This window comes from Podarcis pityusensis (assembly GCF_964106645.2).
Source record: "Podarcis pityusensis genome assembly, chromosome: 8".
Taxonomy (NCBI): Eukaryota; Metazoa; Chordata; class Lepidosauria; order Squamata; family Lacertidae; genus Podarcis; species Podarcis pityusensis.
In genome coordinates, this window is record NC_138033.1 from 31,002,324 (window position 1) to 31,020,659 (window position 18,336).

At 44.5% G+C, this 18,336-nt stretch overlaps 2 protein-coding genes and 1 long non-coding RNA gene across 14 annotated transcripts in view; 1 reads left to right on the forward strand and 2 right to left on the reverse strand.

Moving 5' to 3' along the window:
• Positions 1–2,461: 2,461 nt before the first annotated feature.
• Positions 2,462–12,680, reverse strand: PEF1 (penta-EF-hand domain containing 1). Of its 4 annotated transcripts, none has more exons than XM_081019650.1 (5): positions 12,548–12,680; positions 8,958–9,243; positions 7,043–7,198; positions 4,775–4,918; positions 2,462–3,521 (listed from the first exon to the last, which is right to left on the reverse strand). In XM_081019650.1, exons 1-5 carry the CDS (start codon positions 12,572–12,574, stop codon positions 3,292–3,294), a joined length of 843 nt encoding a protein of 280 aa, XP_080875776.1. In that variant the 5' UTR covers positions 12,575–12,680; the 3' UTR covers positions 2,462–3,291. The 4 variants fall into 4 exon arrangements, with proteins under 4 accessions (XP_080875776.1, XP_080875775.1, XP_080875774.1 ...); XM_081019649.1 differs by having other exon boundaries at positions 7,043–7,201; XM_081019648.1 differs by lacking the exon at positions 12,548–12,680 and adding an exon at positions 12,284–12,388.
• A 179-nt stretch (positions 12,681–12,859) lies between these two features.
• LOC308484685 overlaps positions 12,860–18,336 on the forward strand; it is a 34,007-nt gene continuing 28,530 nt past the window's right edge. For 3 of the 5 annotated variants that reach the window (XR_013990072.1, XR_013990075.1, XR_013990076.1), the window contains exons 1-2: positions 12,860–12,999; positions 13,499–13,599. This is a non-coding gene — a long non-coding RNA (uncharacterized lncRNA). Of the gene's footprint in view, positions 13,000–13,498; positions 13,600–15,606; positions 15,654–18,336 lie in introns of all 5 variants that reach the window. The other 2 variants (XR_013990073.1, XR_013990074.1) reach the window with 1 other exon arrangement.
• Positions 16,410–18,336, reverse strand: part of COL16A1 (collagen type XVI alpha 1 chain) — a 127,810-nt gene continuing 125,883 nt past the window's right edge. For all 5 annotated transcript variants that reach the window (XM_081019588.1, XM_081019586.1, XM_081019587.1 and 2 more), the window contains one exon: positions 16,410–18,078. In XM_081019588.1, the coding sequence (XP_080875714.1) occupies positions 17,876–18,078 (203 nt within the window). In that variant the 3' untranslated portion in view covers positions 16,410–17,875. The remainder of the gene's footprint in view (positions 18,079–18,336) is intronic.

Here is an 18,336-nt window from a genome sequence, read left to right on the forward strand (position 1 = left end):
ATGATTTTCTGTGACCATTGGGCCACTCTGCTGTTTTTTAAAAAAATTTCTGGATTTGAATTTCTGTGTGGTGGGTGGCTGGGGGAACAGTTGAGGAGGGGGTTCTTCAGCAAGAAGCAAAGAGTGGAAGAGGAACCTTCTTTGAGTTGTCCCCCAGAGTCTTAGAAAATGTACTGTACACTTTGTTGATTTTTAAATGTTTTTCTGTCATGTTTAGAAACTTAATTTATTGTTCCTTCAATTTTTGAAATGCTCTTTACAGTATGCGTGACTTTAAAGAGCACTTAATAAACTCTTGTTGTACCAAATTTGGCTTTGTTTGGACTTTTTTTGACCATAGGAACGCATTAATTTTAATTTCAATGCATTCCTATGGGATTTCGTGCTTCGCAAGACGAAAAATTTGCTAGACGAAAAAACTCGCGGAACAAATTAATTTCGTCTTGCGAGGCACCACTGTATATAGTGAAATTGCTCTCAAAGGGTGCCTGTTGTGTCTCCGTAGGAGTCACTGCTCAGAGCTCACCCCTCATTTTCAAGTTAAATACCTTAGATACATACTCTGAATGCAAACATTTTAGGTGTAAGAAGGAAAGGTGCTCGCCATTTTAATTTAGCTGGGATGGGGGAAGTGTGTCACAACTATGTAAATTTTGGAGGAAATGCAGAAACATTTTCTTTAAAGCAGGAAATTCAAGGTAAGGGCATCCAATTTGCAAGAGTGGGTAGGCATTCATAACATCCTGCCCCCCACCCCTGTCACTACTCCACGGACAAAGATCCATTCACCAAGCACCTCGGTCCACTAATCTACGCTGTTATTTCTCGCCTACCTTTGCTTCTCTAAATACAAATTCTTTGCTTGAGACGAGTGGGAAGAAAAGAGTTCCAGGCAGAGGTTGCTTTTGACATTATGTCTGCAGGGAGGTGAAAATAAACAACTTGCATCTGGTGAGCCAATGCATAAACCGCCAGGAGTTCTTGGAAATGCACAAGTGGGAATTATTTGCTCTGCTGCAAAGGCAGTGATTTTATGCTAGAAGTGCGGCTCTCAGGCTACCAGGAAAGCCAACTGCCTGGCACAGAAGCCAGAACCGCACACCGTGCCTAATGAAGAGGCTGCTCGTTAAGAGCTGAAAGAGTAATTAGCAGTTCAATTTTCTTCCAAAGCTAAAAGTTAATCTCATCATTTGCATGGCGGATTCCCCCTCTCCCCCTGGTTTGTTTTTGCAAGAGAAATTACAGCAATAGCTTAAAGCTGCTTTCTCCTGCTGTTTCTGTGGCTGCGAAATTCTCCATCCAGAAGGCACCAGACCAATCTGACAGAAGTTCTCAAACTACCTAAAAAACCCCAAACCTTCCTGAGTCTGGGTGTACCTCAATTATCTTGGCCAAAAGTGAGAAAAGGGGCTGGGAAATGGGCTTGGTACAAGGGGCCTGTTCTTTGCTTGGGGAACTTGCTCTACCCTGCGATGGAAAGAGGGTTTGAGCCCTCAAAACAAATTGTGCAGATTGGATGAGTGTGGCTGCAGTCAGTGTGTTCTCAAGGGTCAACATGGAACCTAGATGCTACTTCCATGTCTAGAGGCAGAAGGGAGCTGTTTGGCATGAAGCCAGCAAGTGTCCCCTGAGAGAGATCAGAAGGCAGACAAAGGGACCATCTAGACATCAGTTTTTGAGCCACAGAGGGAGTTGCTCCTTCTGGTGCCACCATCAGAGACACCAACCATTTATTATCTGTGGAAGGATATGGTGTTTTGTTAATAAGGATTTTCAAGTTTTGTGCCCATCACCTTCCTGGTGAGGGTACAACTCAAAACTACAGTTAGCCCCTCTGCCTTGGGCTAAGTAGGCCCTGAATGCCAGGACTCGGCAGATGGGAAGTCATGAAAACAAATGCCTTTCCCCTCATCCCTGACCAGCCTCAGCCAGCCCTGCCAGAGGTATGGCCCCTGGCCCCTTAAAAAGAACAATTTAAAGCAGCGTAAACTAATGTATGAAATTCAACATGCATGGCTGCTTTTTTTGCAAGGAAAGAACATTGGGCAGATGGTAGGAGGATGCAGAAGCCCAGATAATTGGTCATGGGAGAAAAATCAGGTACTGTCTGAAGTATCACCGCCTGCCCAGCTCTCCTCTGGCCTGTGAATCTGATGCCTTAGTGTGCTTCATAGTTATTTTCTGGAACCACAAGGGCTGGATACTCAATATAAAAAGAAGAGAACCCGGCTGTTTGCCACATGGAATTCCACACTTCTGCGTTGAACTGGCAGACTCTCTCTTGCCAAAGGGCAGGTTTGAGGATTATATCACCCACTTCCAGGTGCTTTCTATCTAACATATTTGCATCCTAGCCACCCTCATAGCAGCTCAGGGTGGTTTTGCATTAGGCCATCCCATTTTATCCCCACAGTATTTTGTACAGTTCTCATGCACGAAAGAAACACACAGAAGGGGAAGAGAGTGTTTAGGGTCCTTTATTGTACAGAGTTTTACCTGGGTATAAATCTCTTTCTGACACATCTTTATCTATGATTTTGGCCTTTACAAAAATCACAAGCAACGTGTTGGCAACTGAGAAAATAACTGAGAAGTGCCAAGTGAGCAGTTGGCAAGAGACTTTGCACTTTAGCAATGCAAAAAGAAATCTGCCAGGACACATTAACCAGAAGGTCAAGCCTTCAGGGGAAAAGACCCTCCCCAGAAAAAAGAAGAAGTCTGGAATCTTGGCTGATGGTCTCCCCATCTAGTGGCAAAGAAGGGAGCTGCACTTGGCATGGATGTCATGGAATGCAGGAATTTTGGCTGCTGTCGACACAAAAGCATGGAACCCAATTTTCTTCCCTAGGTGTTGTTTTCTGCTTTGGCGATTACAGGTTGCACATGCAAACTACAGAAGGGCAATTCAGGACCAAGAAGCTCTATTCAGACTTCTTGGCAACCAACTCCTCTAACTTCTTGGCGGGATGGTTGAGTGGGGGAAGAGGAGAGAACTCAGGCAGAGGGTAGTGGGGGCTGCTGCAGAGCTGCCTGGCACAGACAGTCTGACTTGGTGTTTGTGGCTCACCCTCTAGTGGCTATAAGAGGCAGCTGTTTCAATGCAATCAAACCAAACCCTTTCCAAGAATCCACCCAGCTTAAGCATCTGGCGTTACACTGGTGTGATGGAGAAGGGCAATTTCATTTTCCTTTGCAACACAATGTCCTCCGGACAAAGTGGTCCTTCCTTCTGTGGAAGGAAATGCCACCAGCCACCAGTGGGATCACCAACAAAATCAATACCCCTGGCTCTCACAACACGCGAGCGGTCGAGATCGTAAGGAAGTCTTCATAGTTGAGTCGTACGTTGCCCGTCATCCCAGTATCCTTTTCCCGGAAGGCTTCGGTCAGGGACTGGAGCAAGGTACAGATTTGGATGAAGCGGTCCAGCTGGATACCAGGATTGGCAGCCTTCGGTGAGTAACGGGAGAGCAGCAGCTGGGAAAACTGGGGGCTCAGGCTGTAGCCCATTTGGGAGAGTGCTAGGAGAACAGAGGGCAGGGAGAGAGAATAAATGAGAATCCACGCTTCACACAGCCATGGGTGGAAGTCACAAATGATTCACAGCTGTTATTAGTCTTATTATGAATGTTGTCTTATGAGTGATCTTTGTAAGCTACTCTGGGAATCTTTCCTGCTGAAGAGGAGGGTAAAATGCTATAACAATAATAATAGTTATTATTATCACCATTAACTGCCCAAGTGCTAAACTTTTTTCTTCTCACCCAAATACTAACATAACACTGAGACAAGATGGCCTTTCTTGAGTCACTCAGAACTGAGCGTTCAAGCACCCAAGAACCATGCCAGTATTTCTACATGGCTACGTTTTTCAGCGGTCCCTGATGATGCATTTTTTTCGCACTCCTCTTTTGGCACATCATCTAACCACTGCTAACTCTGTGTCTGCTCAGCTTCTTCTTAGACCAGTTCTTTCTCCATTTCCAAGCCTAGCCCCAAGGCACTCCAGATAACTTAACTAGGGACTTGGATTTCGGTTCTCATGAACCTACGGAGACTGCTAGAAAAAGCTGCATTACTCAGAATCCATCAAGCTCAGTGTTGTCTGCAATGACTGATGCCAGCTCTCCAGGGCTTCAGATGGGGACTTTGTTCAACCCTACTTGGAAGATGTCAGGGGCTGAACTGGGAACCTCTCACATGAGGCGTATGCAGCCTCCCACTGAGCTATGGCTCCACTCTCGAGGAACCACATAAGTCCAACGAGTCATTGTACTGCTGTCAAAGCTTCCTGAAGAAATCAGCTCATCTGCTCTCCAGACACAGCAAGAGGCATAATTGCCTGATGCAAAAACTTCACATTTGTCAGTTTATTAGGTTTTAGGCTCAGCCATTGTCAGCTGATGGGAGTTGTAGTCCAAAACATCTGGAAGGCACCAGGTTGGCAAAGGCTGTTTTAGCTTGTTCCGGTCATAATGCATTGATTCAATCTCATCACAGTTATTGGGGATCTGGATTGTGTCAGCAGTTCAACAGAAGGCTGGATGGTTCAGCCTAGAAGCAGAGGGACACAAGAGATTACCTGACTGGGGGAACTCTCACTAACCATGGCGGAAACCTCAGTCTGTTCTTCACAATTGTTTTGGAATGGCCTCTGAGCCCGAAAGCAACAATCTGAACAGACCTCTGCCTAAAAACAGCCACTCTCCAGCAGCATTAGAGATCATGAACCGCCTCTTGAGGCTTTAAGGACTGTTGCCTCGTTCTGTCTTACCTTGGTGAAGCTCATTACAATTAATGCTTCCTGACTGGTCGCGGTCGTACTGCTGGAAGAGATTCCGCCACTGCTGGATGAAACGCCACAGGGCCGAGAACCCATAGAGATCGATTCGCCCAGATTTGGTTTTATCAAACATGTCTGCAGAGGCAGTAAAAAAAAAAAGAGTGGAGCACTGAGCAGTGGTCCCATATACTTGCTGACTCAAAACAAGAGACAGAATACCCGCCTTGCAACACAGCCCCAAGAACTGAAAGCGACACAAGAGAGGCATCTAATCCTACTTTTGCCTCTGCTCCACCAGGTTTGTGCAGTGTTTCAAAACCCAGCAAAATCTGTTTGACCAGAGGAAAGCTTGAGACCAAGCAATGTGTGTAAAGCAGAGTATCTATCACATTGCTTTCAGCCCTCTAAGAACTATTGTCTACGGTGTAACATGAAATTCTTCACAATACCTTTTGCATGCCACATGCCAGCAGCAAGGACAAGCATGGGCTTGTTCTTAGGGTTGTGCTGCCACTAGGACACTAATGCTTTCCACAAACAAGGTTGGAGGATCTTTTGAAGACTACAGAAGATTTTAAACTCAATTACTGTTTCAGCAGGATGGTCTGGAAAAAAGCACACACTCTCTAACATTTATTATGTGAATTACTTCCATTTTAATTACTGCAATGTCGTCTATGTTGAACTACCCTTGAAGATAGTCCAGGAACTGCAGCTGATGCAAAATGCAGCTGCCAGATTGTTGAGAGGGACAGCAAGATGGGACCATGAATCACTAGTCCTAAAAGCTTTCTACTGGCTGCCTGTGAGCCACCAGATGCAGTGCTGGTACTGGCATACAAAGCCCTAAATAGCTAAGGGACTAAGGACTTTAAAATACCTGCCTCCTCCAATGCTAACCAGTTTGAGCCTTAAGGCTAGCAAAGGGAAACCTGACAGGTGGCCCTGCTGGCAAGTGTGGCCTGGGGGTAATGGTGGCAGCCTGCAGCAGGGCCTCCTCTGTGGCAGCACCTTGATTATGGAACTCCCTTCTTGGTGAAGAGCAGCTGTTCCCCACATTGCCAACATGTTGATGAAATCTATAGGCACTTTTGTTCACCCAGGGGGTTAGTATTTAATGGGTCATACATGTAGCAGATGGAATTGTGAAATTAAAGAAAATATTCCTTAATTGTTTTAGTCTTTGTTGGGTCTTAATTATGTCTTATTGCGAATGCTGTATGGTTGTCCTAAGCTCCTTTGGGAGGAACGGCAGGACAAAAATTGAAATAATAATAATGAGGGATAATGATGATGAGGGAGATGAAACGTCCATCTCACGTTTCTGAGGAAGGCAAGCATGGGAGTCCATGAACTTCAAGCACAACTGAAGAACATCAAACAGCCTTGGCATTTATACAGCTCATTTCAAGTGTTCAATGCACTCTGCATAATCAGGGTTTGTCAGCCTTTTGGGGCCTGTGAGCAGAGTTGCAAATCAGAGAAAATGTTGTGGGCAGTTTCCCTGCGCAATGAAGCACACACACCACAACCTGTTCCATTGGTCACAACAGAATGCTTCTTTTGAGCCTAATTTCAGCAGAGGGGAGGAGCAGGGAAGGGAAACCTGTGAGTGTCAGGTACATGCACGCCAGTGGGTGCTAAAATGGCAACGCCTGGCACACATTATGTGGCAGTCCTTACAACAACAACAAAATGATTCCACTTTGCAATTTTGGTTGAGGGTGGTGCTGAGGATTTCATAAGGTTACCCTGCACCTTCATTACCAAAATGGTATTTGAACTGGTTCGCATTTGATCCACTCTGGCTTCTGATCATGTAGGCCTGCTAGTGATTAGCAATGCCTTTGCCAGCCTAGTGCATCCTGTTCCTTTTGATAGTTCCATATTCTTCTATTTTGAGAATTAGAACCTGAAGCAGGATCAGGAAAGTAAGCATCTGCTATGAAGTTCTGAGTCCCCCCAGATAACAAGAACAGTTTTTAAACTGACGTTTGCATTCTAGCATAAATTCACACATATGTTGAAGCAGGGCACATCTATACTTTCAACTTCAAAGGGAAACTGTCAGCAGAAAAGTCCCCAGCCCCCGATACAAGTATTTTTAAAGAAAATCTTGTATTGCGTCTTCCACAATTGTCTATTTCCACGTGTCTTAGTCACCATACCAAAGTACAGAGTATTATGAGAGATTATTAATATTCCAGACCCCTCCCACTCCAAGCACATTTGATTTGAATCATCAACATCTGGACTCACTCATCATCATTGAGCAAGTTTCCTCATTGAAGGCGGACCAGTTGGAGTTGACAAGGGCTTGCCTGAGTTCTTTGACTGAGATGTAGCCGCTTTGGTCAGCATCCACACTCTGGAACCAAGAGAAGGCTTCTGGGTCCACACCTGGGGGGATGTTCCCTGCTGGGGAAAGGGCAGAACACAAATTAGGAGAACCGCATGGCCATTCATCAAGGCATGGCAAGCGCCCATTGCCACTGGCAGTAAGCTTTTAGCTCAGCAGTTTTTTGGCAGCTAGAGCAACAGGGATTGGACAGGCCCTCTCTCATGCCCGCTGAGTCAGCCATTGTTTTCTAAAAGGTTTTTTTTAATAGCCAAGTTATTAATCCTGCGGAAGACGGCTCAACCCCCCCAGCAGGAGCTGGGATGCAAAGCCTTATAAAAACAGAAGGGAAATAAATGGGATCTCTTTAGATAGTTTGTAAAGTTGAGTGCAAACATGCGGAAGGTGTGTTGTTTCAGCAGGATGTAAATGCTACCGAGTTCCAGGAGACAGATGCACAGCCATAAACTTTTATTTCCGCTACTCAGGGTGGCAGCTTCAGTGCCTTTTGGCTCCCACCTTGGAACCTTAAATAATGCAGTCTTTCTCAACTGCCTATCTAAATGGAGATGAATAATTCAATTAGCGACTGCTTCTCCAACGCTGCGGTGCAAAACTCGAGTCAAGGGCTCCAGCTGCACACCAAGAGGCCCTTTATATGATAGATGCCAAAGATAGACGCTTGGGTGCTTGAAACGCTTTGTAAGTAGAAGAAAGTGAATCTTGGGAGATTTGGGAAAGGGGAGGCAGAAATGTGACATCTGCAAAACACAAGCTTCACTCAGCCTTGCAAAATGGTATTTGTGGTGTGCTAATTAATAACCAAAATGTGTGTGTGAGAGAGAGAAGTTTACATTCTTTTCAAATTTACAAAGGTTTCCCCGGCTGGGGTTTGATCAGTGTTCGTATGAGAGAAAGCCCCCCATTGCAATTAAAGACATGTACCTTTATTTATTTAATTTATATTCCATCATTTTCTCTGAGGAGTTCAAGCCAGCGTCCATGTTTCTGCCTCTCCTCATTTCACCTGCGAGGTAGATTAGGCTGAGAGGCAGTGACTGGCCCAAGGTGGCCCAATGAGCTTCATCACTGAGTGAGGATTTGAACCCTGGTTTCCCAGGCCCTAACCTGACACTCTAACCACTACATCATAGCAGCATAAACTAATGTATTTTCAGGTATGGTTTGCCATTTCTTGTCTCCTAGTGTTGATATTTAAAGTGACAAATTCCAAGTTTTTAGATCCCAAACTGAAACTTCGTATCAAGAATCTGAAGCCCAGATGCGATACGGCATGGACAGCACATGGGTGGAAGAAACTGCAGGTAATTTTGGAGATGTGCGTGACTGTCTGTCAACCCTATAATGGGAAGGGAAGAAAAGCACCACCCCACAGAAGGTTTGGCTTTGAGGTCTTGCCAAGAATACTTTTTCAAAGAAAGAATTTGGTATGAAATTTCATTAGCAAGAAAACAGGGCAATACATACCAGCAGCCCCAGAAAAGCGGGTGGCATCATTCAGACAAGACATGGAGTACCATGTCATTTGAATTCAGAAAGCACGCCCCATATGGCAATCCATGAGACCTCCTCCCCATGATGATGATTACTGATTAAATTTTGATACCACCTTTCATCCAAAGATCACAGGGCAGTTTACAATATAAAAACACAAAAACACCTAAAATAGAAACAAACAAAAACAATACCCACCCAGATTTAAAGGCTATAGATTAAAAATATGGAACATTCAATGAATTTGTGTGTCATGAACACTACTAATCCACCTGAAAGCACATAGTCATCAGAACAGCCCTAAGCTCTTTTAGCACTCACCTCCAGGACCTACTGCCCCATAGGGGCCAGGCTGAGGAGCACCATATGGATTGGTAGAGGGTTGCCCATAAGGTCCTCCTGGTGCTGGGCCTCCTCCATACATTCCACCAGGAGGCCCAGAGGATGGGTGGCCATAAGGTCCTCCGCTTGAGGGTGGCCCATAGGGACCACCAGGCGCTGGTCCACCATAGGAGCTGCCAGGAGGCACCCCACCTCCATACTGGCCTCCTCCGGGATAGTTGCCTTGCGGAGCACCTGGAGCTTGTCCTGCAGAACCAGGGTAACCCTACAGGAAAAGGAAAAGGCTATGAAAGTGGCAGGGGGAATGAGTTGATTTCTACACCCCATTAATATGCAATGATGAAGGAGAGGGGCCTATGCATTCCCAGTGCATAGTTAAGATAATATAATGCAGAGAGATTAACCCAATAGTCCTGGATTGAGTGCAGAGTGGCACTACCAATGCATGGAAGGAACTATGAGTATGTACAATCAGTATGGAGTGGTGGTCAGACAGTCAGAACAGGACGAGAGAATCCTGGGTCCAACCACCCCACTCAGGCAAGAAGCATACTGTACGACCTTGATTCAATCAGTCTCTGGGCTTATCCAGACTTCTGTTTGTGCTGCAATTTGTAGGCACAGGTCTGTGCTTTCTGAGCAGTTTGGTTTTTTTCCTTACCATTGCTTCCCCCAGGAAAACCTGCTGTTTACTGCTGAACTGGAACAAACATCAAGCCACGTAAAACTCAATTGATGTTTGTTCCAATTCAGTGGTAAAAGAGTTTTCTTGGTGGGACAAAAACAACAGCAGCCCTGCTTGGATCCATGCCTGGAAAACATGGTCTTATGCCTACAAATCATGGCAGAAATGGAAGTCTGGATAAGTCCTCTCTATCTACATCACAAGGTTCTTGTGAATGATAAAGTGTGTGTGTGTGAGAGAGAGGGGGGGGATATATCACCGAGTGCTACATTAGAAATGTAGTAAATAAAACTTCAAAACTGGGTCTGATAAGATATTTTGGACTAATTAATCAGGGATAAGGAATAAGACCCTGAGAAACCAGCAGAGTAGCAGGGATGGCTCCCAGGATTTAGAGTCCAAGGTCTTGGGGGGGGGGAGGTTTTTGCAATGATGTTGCTGCACAGTTACTTATAGGCAAGGAATTTGCATGAAATATTGCAAAAATCAGATAGTGCCGCATCTCCAACACTGCTGTCAGTGGCATAGTAAGAAGAACTTGCATTTGGGGTGTCTCAGTACATGGAAAATCCCAAGGCCACAGCTGAACCCAATGGCCCAGGAAGCAATGATTCTCTGCTTAACCTGCTGAACAGGCAGAGTAGGAGACGACTTTGCAGCCCTGACACCACAGAGCCTCTTCTACACAGTGGAGGAGTGGTGAAGAGAAGCTTCCAAACGTGTTTGATCAAAGGACTCCAGCACATGTCTCTTCGTCACCAAAGATAACTAACACCACCAACAAGTGCATCAAGCATTCACACCTTTCATTTGGGGTAGGTGTGGCCCTCTATGTTGCTGAATTACAGCTCCCATCATCCCTGGCCACTGGCAATCTTTGCTCAGACTGCAACATGTGAAGGGTCAAAGGTTCTATATGTGAGATGTAAGCAGAGAAAGGGCTAGTCTCTGCTCCACAGAGCTTACAATCTCAAGGTGGCCAGCAAAGCCAAAACAAAGAGAGAGGAAAGACAAAGGAAACGAGGGAGGAATCTTGCATTTGGCTGGGGATGAGCTTAGTGGGTGTGCATGTCAAGGAAGGCCACTGCACATCAAGACTGACAGCACTTGGCTAGCAAGGGCACCATATACATAGCTGGGTCAGACTGAGTGGACATGACAGAGGAAAGGACACTGGGAGACTCCAGCAGTTTATTTTGGAGTATTTTTTACGACACTTACTAAGCAAAGTACCCAGGGTGGCTTGCAACATAATTTACAACACACACTAAAATAGACAATGGTCCCCCCACTTTTCATTGTTCCAAGAAGAATCACTCTGCAGCTGAATCTCATGGACTCTTGAAGCTGTGAATTGTTACGTCTGCCGCAGGCCAGAGGTTCCTACCTGCTGTCTCTTACAGTCCCTGACTCTGGTGGCCAAGACAGGTGTGATGGGGGGGGCATGCTGCCCAGGAAAGAGGGGTTTGTGAAATGAAGCTTCTCTCGTTCCTATGTAACATGTACTGCTTGTCAGGACTTTGCTCTCCTAACAGAACTATAGCAGCTATGCTCCTTAGGCACTCTCCCTCAGGAGTAATAAGCAATGACTGTTTACAGATCATCGAGTTGGAAGGGACCCTGAGGATCATCTAGTCCAACTCCTGCAATGCAGAAATATGCAGCTGTCCCATTACGGGGACCAAACCTGCAATCTTGGCATTATCAGCACCATGCTCTAACCAGTTAAGGTATCATCATACCACCATCAAGCATTTCTCTGGCTCTTTTCAGTTTTGCAACAACCCTATAAGGCAGGCCAGTATTACCATCTCTATATTGCAAATGGGAGAAGCAGAGGCTGAATGAGAGTAGCTAATGTAGTGAGTACAGGGCCAGAGGTGAAAGTCAAACCAAGGACTTCCTGGTTCATAGCTTAATGTCTTGGGGTGCTTAAATAATTCCATGTTAATCCCCATAATAACTATTAAACAGGTCACTATTCTTGGGGGTGGGGGGCTGGGGCTGAAAGAGAAGCAGCTTGCCCCAGGCCAATCCCAGCCATATTACAACACTGAAGCCGCCACCTTTTCATTTCCCACCATACCCATGCAAGGGCAGTCACTGGCAGATTTCAGAGGCCAAGGTTGCCTGGTGGAACAGCTGAGATTCAGTCCAGGAGGTTACTATGGGCAGCTGAGCCTCTTTCCTAAACACACTTATTAGGGACCAAGCCCTACTGATCACGGTGGGACTTACCAGGCAGAGGGCCTTCTCGGTAGTGGCGCCTGCCCGGTGGAATGCCCTCCCATCAGATGTCAAGGAAATAAACAATTATCTGACTTTTAGAAGACATCTGAAGGCAGCCCTGTATCAGGATTTTTTAAAATAACTGATGTTTTGCAAATTTTTATATGATGTATGACGCCCAGAGTGGTTGGGGAAACCCAGCCAGATAGGCAAGGTATAAATAATAAAATTATTATTACTTCTGAGTAAACACCCACAGGACAGTGCTGCCTGTCACTCTGCTACACCAGCTCTCCTCTGATCACCCAAGTGATCAGGCCAGACGCTTCCGACCCTTCCCCAACATCTCCTCCAATGAATCCTTTGCACTCGAGCCTAACCATGATGTCACCTCACAGGCCCACGCCGGCAATGACGTCACTCTGGGAGAGATGCGCTTCCTGTCTGCGTACGTTTTCCCCCTCCAGACTCCTATCTCCATCATCCCGGACTCCTGGGTCCTCTCCCACTGCCCGTTCCCTAGGCAACGTCCAACTCCCCCTTCCCCCGGAAACGCTCCGTCGCCTAGGCAGCAGATGGGGCCTTCATCCCCCTGGAGGCTCCCCTCGGCAGGGGGCAGGAGAAGGCGGTCGGCGCTCCTCCCTCGCTCGCTTACCTGCCCATACGGGTAGCTGGCCGCCATTGAGCTTTTCACAGCCGCTCGGGCCACCGCCCCCTCCTCTCTGCCGCTGGCACGCCCACTCCTTTCCGCTCTGGTACCGCCTACTGACGCAGCCAATTGGCGGACAGGCTTGCTGAGCCTCCCGCGGACTTGGGCCGAGCGCCCGTCAGTCACCCACCGTGGGCGGGGTCCTGTGACTGAGGAAGTCCATAAAAAGTAAAGCGGGCCTTATTTTTCCCTGGGAGGGGAGGGAGGTGCTGGTGCGCGGGGAAGAGCTTGTAGCCCCGCCCCCTCAGCCATTGCCGACCGTTGCTAAGAGCCGCTTCCGCTTCCCTCGCTTTTACCTCAGGGCGGTTGAGTAGCTAAGAGCCGCCGCCAGAGTGGCAGCAACAACAGAAACAGAAATAATTACACAAAGAAGCCACCGTGGCATTATACAAACAGAAGTAATAGCAAAATATAACAATAAATCATTTTTTATTCGAGCGGGCATATTAACTGAAGGCTGATTTGTAGTTTTAATTATTTTTAAAAATCTTCTTTATTTCTTGTGCACTTTTTAGAGAAAAATTATATATATATATATATATATATATATATATATATATATGCTTTTATGTAGCACTGCTCTAGGACCTCCCTATCCTTTGGAGAGTCTTTGTAATCAAAAGCTGTAACTGCCTCAAAAAACCCTTAAATCAATGACTCCTGTATGCCAGAGAAAGATGCTCTACTTGCCTCGCTTTTTACAGCTCCCAGCTGGGTGTGCATCTTTATACCTCCAAACCACTGAACTGCAGGTGGTTCTAGAAATGGGTCTTGCCATGATTAATACTGTATAGCCTTAGCCTGGAATCCCAGCTCCACTCTCACTTCCAGAGGAAGACATTCATAAATAAAATAAATATATAAATAATGAGAAGTCTCTTTTTACTTTCTTTTTAGATTTATCCTGATGCTAAGAAACAGTGGCACAGCCTGAGTTCCAGAAAAGGGGGTGAATTTTGTGCCTTCCAAAAGACAAAAGAATGATCATCAGTCTGAAGGTCAGCCCTCCATTGTGAATATTCATGTTTTAGCATTAAATCCATAGCCATTCCAACAGAGCTTAAAAGAAGTGAAAAAACAGTTTCTTGCAGATTATTTTCATAAGAAGCCATATCCCACTGAAAAGTAGTTACTGCTGTGCTTGGAAAGCTGATGTTGCATCATTTGGGGGGAGGGGGGAGAAAGCGACACATCTGCCTAAAGGCAATAAGAAATCTTAAGCCATCCGTGCTTTGGGGCTTCAATATGTCCGAACTTAAAAATGTGAAGCCCAGTTTCAGGTTAACGTGAATTGGAGGATGTGTGAGTTGTCCCCCCCCCCAAGCAATATAAGGCAATCAAGTTTGCCTGTTCAGCCTTCTGTCATGAATTCTTTAGTTGAGATTTCTGCATTCCATGGGATGGTGGAATAGATGACCCTCGGATCTCTTCCAACTCTACAATTCTATGATTCTGTTAATCTTAATCTCCCAACCCAACCAGAGTCCATGCCTTTCCAACATTTTTGGGACAGTGGGCACATCTGGAATTTTGAGAAAGTGCTGTGGGTGCCAGTCACAAATTGGTTGTTGTGGGGTGTGTTGCATAACACAAAATAGCTGCCATATTTAAAAGAGCAGAGAAGGACAGGCACCTGAAATGGTGTTGGTATGCTTCTCCGCCAATGGAAAAATGACTCCTACCTGAATCACTACTACACAGAGTGAAGTTCTTTGCACCTTTCCACTGTTTGGGATGGGAGTGTGAATATCCAATCCTGGCACCCAACAAACATGGGCATGTCTGTCCTACCCCCTTTCAACTTCCATTCACCTGAATGCATGGTTAAAAGGCTCTTGGTGGAATCACTTCTCACCCTTCTCTCTTTCCTTTCCTTCTCTGGACAGCCTTCATCATAAATGTCAAATTTCTATTTTGTTTACTTTTTCAATGAAACTCAATTTCCTGAAATGCTCTGATCTTGTATCTGCTGCTTTCTGAGCGACTGTCATTGGCACTCTGGTACAATAATGAAACAAACTAAAATTAAAAGCTGTCTTCCTGTGTATTTGGAAAGTGTGCAGATTTCTCTGCCAGTTCTGTCAGACAAATAAATTGCCTATCCTCCAGCAGCATTGATCCAGGGTTGCAGTGGGGAATGGTTCTCATGGCACATGTAAGCTGAATTCCAACCTGACTCCCCAATCATCATGTTCCAGAATAGCTTATTATTTTAATATTGAGAAATAGTCCTCAGATGTATATTAAGGCTTGTATTCTGAGCAATCATGGTAACATATGGAAGAAGATAGGTGTAATGGTGCCCTTGTATGCTAATGCACAGGCTCTTTGGGGAGTGGGCAATGGGGTCACATCAATGCTGACAAACAGTCAAGGCAAATGACTTTGATGCAGGGAGCAATGAGAAGGGTTCAAAGGAAGATTTAAGGTCCTTGGGCGTCTCAAGGGTCTGTTCATGCATCTTTCAGGTGACCAGAAATCCCTAGGCACACCCCTTGCTGCTTTTTTTAGGATCTTGAATGGATTCCCTGCTCAAAGCTTTATGTTTAAGTGATGTAAGCAGTGCTTTTTTTAAAAGAAAAGAAAAAAAAGGTGCCAGTACTCACCATGAAGTTGTTATAGTAAGTGCCACAGTTTTAACGTTTTGGGGGGGAGGTGCCGGTACTGTGTACCCTCGAGTACCCCCAGAAAAAAAGCACTGGATGCAAGACCAGTAAAAGTTACATTGCTTTCTCTTTGGTGGCTCCAAAACTATGGGACATTTGCCCAGTGATTCTTCTTGACGTTAAGCCTTCTTGTTCAGATGAGCTTTTCGGAAGCTATAATGTCATTTGCTCCCAGTGTCTATTATTCTCATTGCCTTGTTTTGCATAAGATGTATTGAGCTGTATTATGATATATAACTATATTTTATAAATTACATTGATGTTAATTATATTTTTTATCTCTCTTTTTAAAAATCTTGTTTTATTTAACTGCAATGTTAATTCAATTATGTGTTTCAGTAAGAATACTGATCCTGCAGTTGTGGCTCCAAGTCCAATATCCAATGGTACACATTAGATCATGAGCTACTTTAAGTTTTTGGAGAGGATGTGATTTAAATTTGTTAAATGCACTGATTCTTACTTCAAGAGGCAATGCTGTTTGCAATGGGCTATATAATGGCAGCTTCTTAAGTATTCAGGGGCAAAAACTTTTAGGCTTTTATGAGTGAAGATCAACATCCTGTCTTTTATGCAGAAGACAGAAGCTGATTTCCCAGACTGTCCAAGATACTTGCACACACAATGCAATTTCAGTAGTCTAGCCTAAAGATTATTGTGAAATGAATCCATTTCATTCAAGAACAAGGTTATTGCAATTTCATATATCCTGGAGTATCAGAGTATGATTTCAGATTCATCTAGATTTGGTGAAAGTGGTCTCCCTCTAATTAAAGAGACAAGAGATTTGTGTGTAAATTGTCAAACTAAGTTTTAGATTGTTCAGAAAAAAGAACAGGAGAAAACCCTCCCTTGTGTGATTGAGCTAGTGTAGCCTTACTTAACCACCATATTTTCATGTTTGGAGCCAAGATTTTGTAATTGCAACCATTATTTCTAATCACAACCCTTGTTTTCTAACAAAAGGACCAAAGCAGGTTGTCAAACAAGAATTCTTGCCGTTCTCTGGCTGTTTCCTGCTGCAGAGTCCATTTGGTAAATGGACATTGTTCACGGAACGGCATAAAAGTGTGTTGTAATCTGCTAGGTTTAAACACAGCATGTGAGCCAAAGGGTTGAAATGAAAGTGAGCCAAATACCAATTAGGAAACAAGGCATCATTTATTTAAATAGAATGGCTAACCATTAGGAAAGGTTCTTCAGCTGAGGAAAGACTCCACTACTTACTCTCCTCTACCAAGACGTTAAGGGGCATATTTCATGTAAACCTCTATTGCAATGAGATGCTCACAATTACTCTAACCTAGTTAGTTTTAAGTCTAGGAATAGCTGACAGAAGCTACATAGCAACACAAACAGCTTGCTTGGTAGCCAATTCTTATTTCCAAAATAAAGAAATTTGAGGTCTGAAGGCATATAAGAACAAGAGGATTTTGGGGAGGGGGGGAATTTTTGAGCATTTTTTTTTTTTAAATCCACATTTCCCCAGTATGCCATTACATGAAAGAGCTGGTTACCATGAAGGGGTGTGGTGTGTTTATTTTAAGGGGGAGCAAAAGTGATGTTTGACCGCAGTTTCTCATCTGACTCTAAAATCTCCCAGTTGTAATGCCCAGAGATTCCAGCAGTCAGTAAAATCTCTAACTTTGGATAAGCATTGTTTGGTCTTTTTTTTTTTGAGTGAAAAATATATTTTATGAAAAGTAAACAATTGATGTTCCAGTAACATTAAAGAAAAGTCACTGATTCCAGTATATTAAAAAGGTATAATCCCTCTCCCTTGCCCCTGGCCACGTTTCACATTACGTACAATAGAAATGGAAGAAACCAGAATTTTGCTCATTTGGACAAAAATGTAATTACATCATAATACACAAAATGGTGTGTGTGTGTGTCACATAGAACTGATTTTTCAGTTATTTTTAGATGCAGGAGTGCCTGCCATTTTTTGCTGCAGACAGAATAACTAAGGTTCAGTATTGTTCAGCTCCAATGTTCACCTGGGAGCAACTCTCGGTCAATTTATGGGGCTTAATACAGAGTAGGCACACACAGAATTTCAATGTTAATTCCATTTTAGAACTCCACCCTCCATATCCACATTCTTTCAAGTTTTAACCTAAAACTTATGACAAAGATGCCAATTCACACAAGTTCTGTTGAACTTAACAATAGGAGCACTTCCACATTTTTTGCACAGCTACTGGAATTTCCTGGTGGAATATGCACCTGCACATATTGTTGAAAGGCTAATAATTCATTCCTAACAAACAGAAGAGGTGTGGAAGTAATCTACCCATTATTTGCCCCCAGCAATTGAAAGACTGAAGCATTATTTTGAAATGTATTTTGCTGAACACAGATGACAAAATCAACTTCCCTTTAGAATACTGAGGCAAACATACACACAGCCACACATGCTTGGATCGTTGTCTTTGAAACAAAACAAAAACAAAATATAATTATGAATGGTTGAACCCCACTGGCGAAAAATATATAGTCAAAATATTAACAACAATGAAAAAATAATCATTCACTACTAGTCACAAGGACCAGAACTTTGGCGAATCCCAATGGAGTCCTTTGTGGAAGAAAACCTGTCAGTGCTTCAGCCTAAAGGCCCCTTCATGTTTTTGGGCTGATACATTGGCTGTTCTAGAGGCATCATGCCGAAGCAATCTGAAGGGTTGCAGTGACCTGTTTTTCCAGGCGGCCCTGTAATGCCTGGGGGTCCTGGGATGCCTGGGATGCCCTGCTGTCCCATAGGTCCTGGAAGACCAATCTTGCCATACCCTGGTGGTCCTTGTATCCCTGCAGAGAAGAAATGAGAAAGAGGGCCATTTCATAAGCTTCATCCATTGGGGCTTATGTAGACTGTTTTGTGCTTTCCACTTTCTGGAAGGGCAGGAGCTTCTGGGAATAAGCCTCACATCCTCCCCACCCCCTTCGCAGTCCTTACTGCTTGAGCAAGCTGCAGTCCCTTCTGAGGAGGCCCACCTCCTCATTACTATAGCTACTCCCCATATCACTTGCCCTCTCCCTCTGGGTCATATCTGCACAACCACAAGT

Excerpts from the sequence above, each read along its gene's own strand:
- PEF1 (XM_081019647.1), bottom strand. The coding sequence starts at position 12,376 with ATGATGGAGATAGGAGTCTGGAGGGGGAAAACGTACGCAGACAGGAAG. Across the intron at positions 9,244-12,283 it reads TGCCGGCGTGGGCCTGTGAG|GGTTACCCTGGTTCTGCAGG; the intron begins GTGACATCATGG and ends CTTTTCCTGTAG. Across the intron at positions 3,522-4,774 it reads TTGTAATGAGCTTCACCAAG|CACTCTCCCAAATGGGCTAC; the intron begins GTAAGACAGAAC and ends CTGTTCTCCTAG.